The sequence below is a fragment of the Phyllobates terribilis genome, unplaced genomic scaffold (assembly GCF_046119375.1).
Source record: "Phyllobates terribilis strain yellow unplaced genomic scaffold, ASM4611937v1 Scaffold_7__3_contigs__length_470593459, whole genome shotgun sequence".
NCBI lineage: Eukaryota > Metazoa > Chordata > Amphibia > Anura > Dendrobatidae > Phyllobates > Phyllobates terribilis.
The window spans coordinates 210,434,624-210,446,770 of NW_027362767.1; the positions used below are offsets into that span (position 1 = coordinate 210,434,624).

The following is a 12,147-nucleotide window of genomic DNA, read 5'->3' on the forward strand; positions in this document are numbered from 1 at the left end:
GATGGGAGGTGCCTATGCAATGTTGTTAGTCTGTTATCCGTAACCCACTTGCTAGTTCTCAGGTCCCAGTGCTTGTATCCCATATACCTGCCTGTCTATCAGCCGTGCCAGCCTGCCTGTCAGCCGTACCAGCCTGTTTGCTCATCTGCCGTGCCAGCCTGCCTATCAGCCGTGCCTGACTTTCTATCCGTGCCGGACTGTTGAATGCCGGAATGCTGTACTCATGGTCGTTCATCAGTACGGCACTGGCATTTGCAAAACAAGAGACACAGCTGCTATGAACTCAGGTGACCTTACTGTTCTTGTTAATAAATAAAAAAGTAATTTAAAAAAAATGCGTGGGTTCCCCCGTAATTTTCATAATCAGCAGAGGGAAAGCCGATGGCTGGGGGCTGATGTTAATATTCTGGGAAGGAGCCAATAGCCATAAAGGTTCTCAGGCTATTAATACCAGCTCACAGCTGTTTGCTTGGCTTTTACTGGTTATTATAGGGGAGACCACCCCAAAAAAATGATGTTCCTCCTTATAATCAATAACCAGCAAAGGCTAAACAGGCAGCTGCAAGTTGATATTAATAGCTTAGGAAAGGACCATGAATATTGGTCCCCTCCCAGACTTAAAACAAAAGCGCTTAGCCTCGCTTTTCCCACTTGCCCAGGTGCAGTAGCAAGTGGGGTAATAGTTGTGGGCTTGATGTCAGTTTTGTAATGTTAGCTGACATCAAGCTCACAGGTTAGTAATGGAGAGGCGTCTGTAAGACGACCCCATTACTAACCCCATAGTCAGATTGTAATAAAGACACAGCAAGAATAAAGTCCTTTAATTGAAATAAAGATACTGCCACCTTTATTAGAAAGAAAACTCCAAACCCTCTTTTACCCATTTGATCACAAAACAAAACAAACTTATACTCACCTATCTGGCGAGAAGATAATCCACTGAAGCCCATGTCCCCTGTAACAGACAAAAAATAATAAACCACCATATTCCTCACCTGTCCGATGAGAAGATAATCCATATCTGTCCCACGACGCTCCAGATGATTTGGATAGCAGTCACATCAGCGATGCAACCGCTATCCATGCTGGCAGGCTCACACTGATACAGGACCGTAATTACGCTCCTGCAGTGTGTAGCGCTGAGCTGCTGTGAGAAATGTCACCGGAGTTCATAGCTGATGAGCCCCGGTCACCTCACTTAGAGCACCGTTCACTGCGTGAGAACTTTCTCATGCAGTGAGCAGTGTCATAAGTGAGGTGACCGGGGTTCATCAGCTACGAATTCCGGTGACCTTTCTCACTGCAGCGCTATACACTGCAGGAGCATGATTAAGGTAAGGAATATGGTGGTTTATTATTTTTTGTCTTTTACAGGAGACAGCCTGCTGGGCATACATACACTGTGAGCAGGCCGTCAATCAAAGTGCCAGGCAGTGATTACTGTACACTCACTGTGTAGTGAGCAGTGACTGTAACCACTGCCTGTACCACCCGGATGAATGGAAGTCAGTGGCTAGAGGGAGGGTAAAACCTCATTTACTCCCTGTTGCTGCTCTTCCAAGGTAAGCATGAGGAGTCTAGCCAAGGGATTTTTCCATATATGTAGTTATGATAAGCGTAAGGAGCGCCATGGAGGTGTGTGGGATGCCGCTAAGCAAGCTGGCATTCCACAGCCCTGAAGTTGGATCTCAACTTTCTGATAGTTTAAAGGCTGTAATGGACCAAATTTCTATCAATTTTATTTGTTTTTTTTTATCACACATTACTCCAGGGCTGAGTAATAATTTTTATTAAAAAAAACTATAGTGTTTGGGAGGTGATAGGTACTTTTTAAGCCTCAATGACATCATAGTAATAAAAGCCATAGCTAAGTATTGGGTTTCACCTAAAGATGTATTATTTCTGCTCTGACTAAATTATGTATGTATCCTTATAACAAAATCTTAAATTACATTAGAATCAATTTCTGATGCAGGTTTTTGGAAAAATGGGCCAATGTGTTTAGATAAATTAAGATGTCCCCTTGTTGTTCTAAAACTTTTTTCTCCTTCTTCTTCTCCTACTTCTCCTACTTCTTCTCCTCCTCCTCCTTTTCCTCCTCCTCCTTTTCCTCCTCCTTTTCCTCCTCCTTTTCCTCCTCCTTCTCCTCCTCCTTCTCCTCCTCCTTTTCCTCCTCCTTTTCCTCCTCCTTTTCCTCCTCCTTTTCCTCCTCCTTTTCCTCCTCCTTCTCCTCCTGCTTTTCCTCCTCCTTCTTCTCCTCCTTCTTCTCCTCCTGTTTTTCCTCCTCCTTCTCCTCCTGCTTTTCCTCCTCCTTCTTCTCCTCCTGCTTTTCCTCCTCCTCCTTTTCCTCCTCCTTCTTCTCCTCCTGCTTTTCCTCCTCCTTTTCTTCCTCCTCTTCTCCTTCTTCTCCTCCTCCTTCTCCTCCTCTTTCGCATCTAGTGGGTGGTAGAGGCCTTCCTTTTATTGACTTTGGTGCATATGCTTACATTTTTTTATTTGATTGTAACTTTTTCTAATGCATAATAAAAATGATAAAGAACCCACTCAGATTCCTTTTAAGTCATAATTGGCTCTTTTCAAGCCACCCTTAAATCATTTTCAGTATTATGTGTATAAGTTTCATCTTGCATTGTAGTCCTGTGCTTATTTCCTCTTGTACTGCCCGAGGAGACATCCGTAAGCTCTGAAAACACCTGGCACACCCTAGGGCACTGGTTATTTGGAAAGAAGGAGATTCATTGAAAGTAATGATTGTCATCCCAGGGCACCGGGCAAAGGATCCAGGGCAAGTGCCTCTCATGCCCAGACCTGCAGTAGAGATGCCACTGGTGCCCCCCTGCTAAATCATACAGATTGTTAAAAATAATAATATATTGCCACATGCAGTAAATTCTTGTAGTTTGTATTATATAGTGACACCTATCATTACATAATAATGTAGATTTATTTTTCTAGTGTGTATTTTTTTTCTACTGTGTATTTATTCTTTTATTATTATTTTTCTAGAGAAAATAATTTCATCAAAGATTTCCCACAATTGGCAGACGGACTCCTGGTAATCCCACTCCCTGTGGAAGAACAGTGTAGAGGTGTTCTATCGGAGCCACGGCCGGACATACTGCTGCTTACAGGTCAGTGCCGGAAGCTGCTATGCTGTGCAGTACGCCCTTCTGTCTTACATAAGTCTTCTTTTTAGCCTATAAGTGGTGATAAAAAAAAATAGATACAAAGGTGAATTCATAGCAGATAAATTAGATCTAAGGCTGGATTCACATTGCGTTTTCGCTTTATGTCCGGTGTTGAAACCAAATGGATATTTTCCAGTCGTAGCAAGCTATTGCCCCTATAGAAGATTATTATTAACACTGATTAATCATCTATATTATTTATTTATTGCTTTGGTCAAATTACTTACATTAAAGAAGCTCTCCTCCTCCTCCTCCTCCTTCTCCCAACAAAGTGTTTATCCTCTTAATATATTGCAGTCGTCATATTATACAGCACTGTGCACTTACAATTGCTCATTTTGCCTTTCTACCCAGCTAATTCTTCTCTTTTCCATTAGGTCTATGACATCAGGTGATTAAAAACTGACGAGCTGAATCCTTCTAATCTCTATGTAGAAACAGGAGGTCAATTTTCTCTGCGCAAGTCATGAGTCACTGCAAAAGTCTCTAGCAGGGGGGGAACGGAGCAGCTGGGTCAGGAGTTGAAGAGGGGACAGATACATGCAGGGACAAGTGACTTCCTGTTTCTACATAGAGCAGAGAAAAGAGAAGAATTAGCTGGGTAGAAAGGCAAAATGAGCAATTGTAAGTGCACAGTGCTGTATAATATGATGGCTGCAATATATTAAGAGGATACAAACTTTGATGTGAGGAGGAGGAGAGCTTCTATAAACCATTATCAAGTCATAAGGGCACACAATGTAAATCATGACTACTACATTGATATAAGACGCCTGTTTAGTAAAGATAGATATGTCCAGGATTATAAAGAAAGTGTTTTTTTCCCAGGAATGAGCGCCATTCTGTGCCATGAGCCGTGACTGTCTATTGCAACTCATTCCAACTCAAGTAAATGCAATTGAACTGCAAGACACAGCACATGAACAAGAGTGGCATTGCTTCTTAAAAAAAATAGATCCTTTTTTTTGTAACCCTGACCATTTATTACCCAATGGAGCTATTTTTTAAGCCGCCTTGGGACGCATAATTTTTTTCCGTCAGTGTGTTCTTAGAGACAGAACTTAATTTTTCCATCTATGAGGATCAAGGCCGTATGAAGGCTAGTATTTTTGCGGGAGGCGTTGTATTGTTATGGCACCAATTTGGGATGTCATAGTTTGTTTTTGGAATATGGTCATTGTTTCTCACTAGCAAGCTGACTGGATGGAGTACGGACAATGAAAGGGCAATGTACGGGTAGTGTTATAGGACAATGTGGCTGGCAATATGATAGCGCACTATGGCTGAAAGTATGATGGGGTGCTGTAGCCAGAACATCCTGGAGGCGCTATGGCTAGCAATGTGATAGAGCATACATAAACAGGATGCACTGTAGCCGGTAATCAGGGGGCACTGTGACTGTTATAATAACGGAGGATTGTGGCTGGCATAGTCATTAAGAGGGTTATCCTGGACTATTAATTTTTTGCCATGAGCCTAAGAACTTCCAGGCAGATAGTTGCTACCTACGTGCCTGTTCTGCCCGATGCTGATATCTGCGGACACAGAGAGGTTACAGACCGCTCCTGTCGGTAATTCTGTGGCTTCCACTTACAACACGTCGACAGAACAGAGTCTTCTCTTCCACTGTGCTCTGTTGACAGGGCATGACTACCAATGACATGCTGATTAACAGCCGGCTCTCCGCTGCATAACTGCGGGGAGCTGTCTAGCAGTCAGCATGATGTTGACAGTCTCGCCCCATCAACAGAGCACAGTGGAAGAAGAGGAGCTTCTCCGATGTCATGGAGCTTCTGAATCGCCGACAGGAGCAGTCAGTGACCGCTCTGAGCAGGCACTGGATAGAATAGGCAGGTAGTTGTTAACTAGTTAGCATCTACCTGCCTGTTCATTTTTAGGCTCATAGTAAAAAAATATTATTTAGTCTTAGACAACCCCTTTAAGCACTGTGCATGCAATGTGATGGCGCAGTGCTGCTGTAAATGTGGTATGGTACTTTGGCTGGCATGATGAGAGAGCATAGTGACTGGCATAGTCATTAGGCCATGTGGCTTGCAAATGGGGCACTGTTCCTGGAAATGTGATGCTGGCATAATTGGGGTCACCGTGACCTGCAATGTGATAAGGTATTTCTGGCTTTTATTCATTACTATGTCCGTACCTTACAAGTGAATTTCCCCCTGAGGAAGCACACAGTAAGAAACAAAACTACTATTTTTATGCTTCCAGTTATTGGTGCCTGCGTCTTATGATCTGGTGCATCTAAGTGTCCAAAGAATGTGGTCGCTCATTTATATTGTACTTAAAGCTTTAAAGACAAATCTTAAGTGATGGCATACCATTAGGATACGCCATTGCCTAATGATCATTGCGGGTCCTAACTCTTGGACTCTTACCAATTCTGAAAATTAATAGGTCACCCCAGTGCAGCACCTTCACGATATTTTATGAAATAGCAGTGCTAAGCAATGGAAAGACTATAAAGGAGACATCACATCATGGATCCATTATTCTCAGGATTAGGGATGAGCGAACTCGTAGAAGTTCGGGTTCGTCAGGTTTGTCCAAACTTGAGCCCAAAGTTCGGTTCGGGAACCAGAAATTGACCCTGGACCCAAACCCCATATAAGTTAAGGGGGACCAGAACTTTGAGGGTGTAAATAAGCTGTAAAATGGTCACAGAAAGGGCTAGGCGGCTGCAAAAGGAAGCAAAATGGGGGTAAGAGCGCGACAATTGCTCTGCAATCAAATGTAGATAGGAAAACGACTTACAATCTTAAAATAACATATAAAGAACGAGGCTCCATATGTCACTCGCAGTCATATCCCTGCTCATCATTCCGGCTCTCACTTTGTACTCCGCGAGACCCGGCAGAGTACAGCATGAGACCAGGCAATGGCTGCTGTTCCATACACTGGAAGAAGGAGACAGGGATTGTCATGGGACCTCTATTTGGGCTACAGCCGACTGGTGTGGCTTTTTTTAATAAATGGGTGAATAAGGGAAATTGTTGGTGAGTTTTTTTCAAATAAAGATTTTTTTGTGTATGTTTATTTCTTTTGACTACAGGGTTAGTAATCGCATTGCCCCGATTGCCAACACACCAAGGCAATCGGGAAGTGCCTAGGCTAAGTGCCAGAATTGGCACATCTAATGGATGCGCCATTTCTGGGGCGGCTGAGGGCTTGTCTTATTAGGTTGGGAAGGGGCCAATAGCCATGGACCTTCCAAGCCTATTAATAGCATCCACCAGCTGTCTGCTTTACCTTCTCTGATTATAAAAAATGTAGGGGACCCCACATCATTTTTCTAGGGTCCCCCCATTTTTAATAACCAGCGAAGGCAAAGCAGACATCTGGGATCTAATATTAACAGGCTGGGAAGGACCATGGATATTGGTCCCTTCCCAGCATAATAAGACCAGCTCACAGCTGTCTGCTTCCACTTGGCTGGTTATTAACAATAGAGAGGACCCCACTTTGTTGTTTTTAAATTATGCATTTATTTTACACTGTCAGGCCAGGTCATGTGGTGTGCTGGTAAATCCCAGCCATACCATTACTTGGCGTGGCTGTGATGGGGCCAGACGTGCCCACAGCCTTAAAGCTTGTTGATTGGCTATGCTGTCGCCTTTCAACAAGCTTTATTAGGCTGACGAACCCGAATAGTAACACAGATGTACTGTAAGAAGTCTGTGTTCGGGGTTCGGCACTGGACAATAGATGTCCGGTACGAACCCCGAACTTTACTGTTAAGGCACACTTATTCCTACTCAGGATCTCCGAGAGCCCCAGAAGTCAGACAGCAAGTAATCATTAACTGAGGGCAAATCCTAGCAATATAAAAGGGTATAAAACTTATCTTTTAGTAAAATCCAAGATAAAAGTATACTAAATACATAAAATTCCTACTATTATACTCTAGTGTTATTGTGCCTAGGAAGCGCATTCCACCCCTAAATAAGAGCTAAAGAAGCCTACAAGCTGTCTCCTCAGGTACAGTACATTGGTGACGCCCAAGATAAGTGTTAGGGAAAGAAATAACAAAACGGAAAATCATTGTATCTCCAAATCAAACAGGAATCTTGCCAGGAAATATTAATATTGATGATCCAACCTGTTTATGCAGTCGATAGCAATTGCGGCACCTATGGGTAGTGAACAAACTTTAATTGTACTCTGTCATATGCAATAACCTGATTGGTTTCAAGCCCGGGGCCCTGTTGGACTCAACAGGTGACATGGATTCTCCAAGTCCAAAGTCAGGGTGGGTACACGGACCATGGGCGTCAGCACAGCAGGTAGGAGGGGCACACAAGACACAGACAGACAAGGGACAGGAGATCATAGGCAGAGTGCAGGAAACTGCAGGCAGGCAGAGGACGTCAGGAAATGGCAGGCAGGCAGGTGGAGTGCAGGAAGCCGCAGGCAGGCAGAGGACATCAGGAAAACACAGGGAGGCAGGTGGAATATAGCTACCTACAGGAATTTAACCATGCTGTTTCCTGCTGAGTTTGCCTATCCCCAGCCTATCCCTAGGCAGCAGCACGTTTATTAGGCAGCTCCTCCTACCACTCCTTGCCTGGTCATTGGTGCCCACTTGCTTGTCTCTGGATCCTGTGGGTTCATGCTTGTTTCGTCTTACCTGCTATTGACCTGGCTCATTTACAGTTTATCCTGACCTCGGCTCTATATACTGAACATGTGCTGCCTGCCGTGACCCCGGATTGTTTGGCCACGTCTCTGCCTCTGTCCTCCTGTACCTCATACCCATGTCTCTGACCCACTGGCCAGCTGCTGCAAATCCCGGGACTGCCCTAAAGTGGTACCTGGTGTCTACCGGCAGTCCAGCCTATCCTAACCATCAGGGGCTCTAGTGAAGACCCGTTGGATACTTAACCATGCCCCTCCTGGGTAAGCCCGGCCCATGGCGCTGTGGGTCCACAGCCACCAGTGTTACAGGTGTTACACCTGACTTTTGCTACCTGTGGGGCTCCATGGACTTTTACATCTCCACGTCTGAAATGGGTGAGATCTAAACCATGTTTTTATATACTGTATACTATGGCACCTTTCTATGTAATAGTCATATAACTATATTTTAGCTATCAATATAGATTCTTTATCCACTTATAGTATTGGTATACAGTATGTATTTTTTACTGTGTTTCTTCCCCTGGGAATATCTCTATTTTATACTTTATACTATTTTTCGAAAGTTATGTTTTAAGAGAGTCTCTCCATGCGGCTTAGATGATATTACAGTTCCCATTTAAGACACTTAATGTTAAGACAGAGCAGCGAGTTCCTCAGTATGGATGGATGACCTTGTGTTTTCCTTATTTAAATACTCCTGTCCTGACCGGTCATTAGCTTTCTTTGAGATCTGACTTTCTGCTGCATACCTGATCTACTCTAAACATTGCAGATCATGGAGATCAGGCATATGTTGGATAATCAGAATATTACCCCAAGCTGTCATTAACTTTAGCGCCAGGACATAACATGCTAAAAAAACATGACTGCTAAGTACCAAACCCAAATTTATTTTTTTTGCTGTAGTCCGGTGACAAATGTCATCTACATTCTCGAACCACCACAAACTGAAAACAGAACCTGGTTTTACTTGTTACTTGGTCCCAAGGCAAGGCGGCAATCAATCCTGCAGAATAAAGATCCATGTATTTGTATGACAATGAAGCCTCCCACACAAGACATTACTCATTACTAGATGAGCTGTGATTTCGCAGGCGTGTTGTAAGATTTTCTTGACAACCATTAGAAGAGAAGTCTTAAAATTATGGACATGAAGAGAACTCATGTGTCTGGGTTTCCTACAACCAGTTTTGAAAGTAGTACTTATATGTGATCATCTCATTAAGTGTTAAATTATGACAGGTTGGTGCAGCGGTATGACCGGTCTTGGTTATCTGACGTAACATTTCTATTCCCGCTACTGTTGCACAGCGTCCAGTCTGGTCATCTTCCGCAGCCGGACGAGGGTGGTCTTTACTTTTGCAGCCAATATACTTGGTCCGGCATCGAGGGAGCATCTGGTTGTTACTGTGCCACGTGACGTCATGATGTTGTGACATGATTAACATCATGATGGCACTCAGACGCGATGAAGGATGTAACTTTATTGAGTTACAGCAATCCAAAAATGCAGACGTTTCGCAAAAGTGCTTTCTCCCTTGCTGCAGCAGCGGATACCGCCTTTTGCCTTTGTGCTGCTTCTTTTAATTATCCTGGGCAATCCTGTACTGATGAAGGTCTGTTCTATAGACAGAAACGTCTGCATGTTTGGATTGCTGTTACTCATAAAGTTCAATTTTTCATCGCATCTGAGTGCCAAGTTTTATCATTTAAGCATCACCGGATAGGATCCTACTTCGGCACCAACTGACCAGAAGCACCATGCTTTCTCGTATTGTTGGTTAACATCATGATGGTGCATGAGACTTAGGATTTACGTGACATCATAATGTCGTAAGGCCCAGTATATGTCAGAGGTGCCAAGGATGCCGGCAGTGAAGATTGTCCTGAACCGGCTGTCATGGAGAACCACAGAGGATGCCGAATTGTGGCAATGGGAGACCACCAGATGTTGTAACTGTACGACAGTCAAGGCTCAAGCTGTGTTTGTATTATTTTTACCGGAAGGCCAGAATTAAGTTGCATGACTTGAAAGTTGTCTTGTGTGGCACCCTTGAGTAAAGCACTGGCCAACTGGGCTATAGCTACCACAGGTGCCAACATGACCCTACATTAATAGTGTAGCGTGCCACAACGCTCTAGAGTACTTGTGTAGTCTCACCGGTCTTGTCAACCGGTCTCAACCTCTCATATAGTGTAGGAACGGTCCAACATCGTTGCGACTGTCATGTTAGCTGCTGCTATATCCGTACATGCTCAACTGTGAGGCACAAAACTAGCATTTAGCACCTTCTTCCAACATTCGCTCACATGGGTATAAAACTCTGCCATGAAAAAAGACTGAAAAGTGTTGTGCAATTATAATGTTCTGACACTCCTACTTACTATCATTAGGTGAAGTGAGATATAATGAAGCAATGGGATATCCTGTGGTGCAGCAATGGAGAGTGCGCAGCAACCTTTATAAAGTCAAGCTCAACTCAATTTCATTGTCCACAGGTCAGCTCTTTTCATTTGATTATTTTTTCCCTCAAACTTTTTACTGAAAAGAACTTAAAAACTATAAAAAGTATTACTGTGTAATTTATATATATTTTTGCATGTTATTTATATTAAATGTATAATTTTGTGCAATATATATATTTTTTGGAATACAGCAATTTTTGGCATTATATTTTTGTCTTTTATTTTGTAAACCATTTACATTTCACGCTATGTAACCTGAGAAATAAATTCTTCAAGTCCTTATGGATATATAATAAGATTTCTATTTTCATGTAATGTAAGTACAAGTGTTTTATACTATATAGTTACTTTTTTGGAAATCTTTTGGAGACTTTTTAATTATTACTTTTCTATTTTTTTTTTAATACCAATAAGGGATTACGGATTAACTTATTTATGGTAAACTTTTACCATACTGCATGCTTACACCTAATAATTAGTGTTGAGCTAGTATGTTCTGTTAACCCTTTCGCCGAGTATGCTCGGGCCGAGCTCCGAGTATTTACAGCTGCTCGGTGATATGGTTGAATCGCTCCCGTGTGCATGATTTGCAACTGTTTGACAGCTTTATTACATGAGAGGAATGTGTAAGAAATAGACATTCCTCACATGTAATAAAGCTGTCAAACAGTCGCAAATCATTCACACGGGAGCGATTTAACCTCATCACCGAGCAGCTGTAAATACTCGGAGCTCGCTCGAGCATACTCAGACAGAACATACTCGCTCAACCCTACTAATAATCCATGTTGCTATAATACAGGCTGATTTTTGTAGGCCTACTGGGGAACTTTCGAGGTCTTTTAGGGTTTGACTTCACAGGGTTTTCCCAGCTCTTGATTGCGGTACCTGACCTAATCGAAGGGGGTGTTTAACAGGAACCTGTCACGTGAAAAAATGCTATTAACCTACAGATATGGGGTTAATCTGCAGGTTAGTAACCTTCTGAACCTGCATGATGCCGGTACTTAGACCCCACTGCCGGGGGGAAATTACCTTTATTCCTCCAGGCAGCGTTCGCGTTTCAGTAATGAGGGCGGCGCCGGTGCGGCTTCAGTCACCGCTCTAGATACAGAGCCTGTAACTGCGCCCCAGGCACTGACTGACAGCAGGTCATCATTGGGGCTGGCTGTCAGTCAGTGCTGGGGGTGCGGTTACAGCTGCCGCTCTCTATGCACAGAGCAGTGATTGAACCTGCGCCGGTGCCGCCCCATGACTAAGACTTGAGCAATACTGGGAGAAATAAAGTTCATCTCCTCCCGGCAGTGGGGCTGTAAGAGCGGACACCGCACAGATTCACAGTGTAATTAATATGCAGATTAACCCCATATATGCAGGTTATTAGCTTTTTTTCTTTTAAGATTGTGGTTGTTGGAACAGGAGCTGTAAAAGCAGAGCCATGTAATTGAAGGCCCCTTAATGGTTGCCATGGTGTATTTGGAATAATTGAGGGGTTATTCTTATATGTACTGGATGAAGGCGATGGCATGGAAGAAATGTTAAAAAAAGCACTCAAGGCAAAACAGATATACTATGCTATGCCTAAGTGCTCAGTAACAAACTTCTCTGTGTGACATTCTTTGACCTCCCCCAAGCCTTGCACAAGGCACAGCATACCATACATGTTGAGTTGAAGTTTTCCTTTACAAGGGACCTGTCACTTGCTAATAAAAATTGAGATGAATCCCTGAGCTCCCCTGATTCTGCCGCTCTTTTCCGTTTTGTGCTGCGTCGCTCCATTGCAGAGATATTCACATTTGTTTTTTCTTGAGCGCACTAGGTGAAATCTCTGATTTGC

General features: G+C 43.3%; 1 protein-coding gene across 3 annotated transcripts in view; it reads left to right on the forward strand.

Annotated features, from left to right (window-relative positions):
• Positions 1–12,147, forward strand: part of ASTN2 (astrotactin 2) — a 1,067,984-nt gene that overhangs the window by 758,988 nt on the left and 296,849 nt on the right. For all 3 annotated transcript variants that reach the window (XM_073639713.1, XM_073639714.1, XM_073639715.1), the window contains 2 exons: positions 3,007–3,131; positions 10,239–10,343. In XM_073639713.1, the coding sequence (XP_073495814.1) occupies positions 3,007–3,131; positions 10,239–10,343 (230 nt within the window). The remainder of the gene's footprint in view (positions 1–3,006; positions 3,132–10,238; positions 10,344–12,147) is intronic.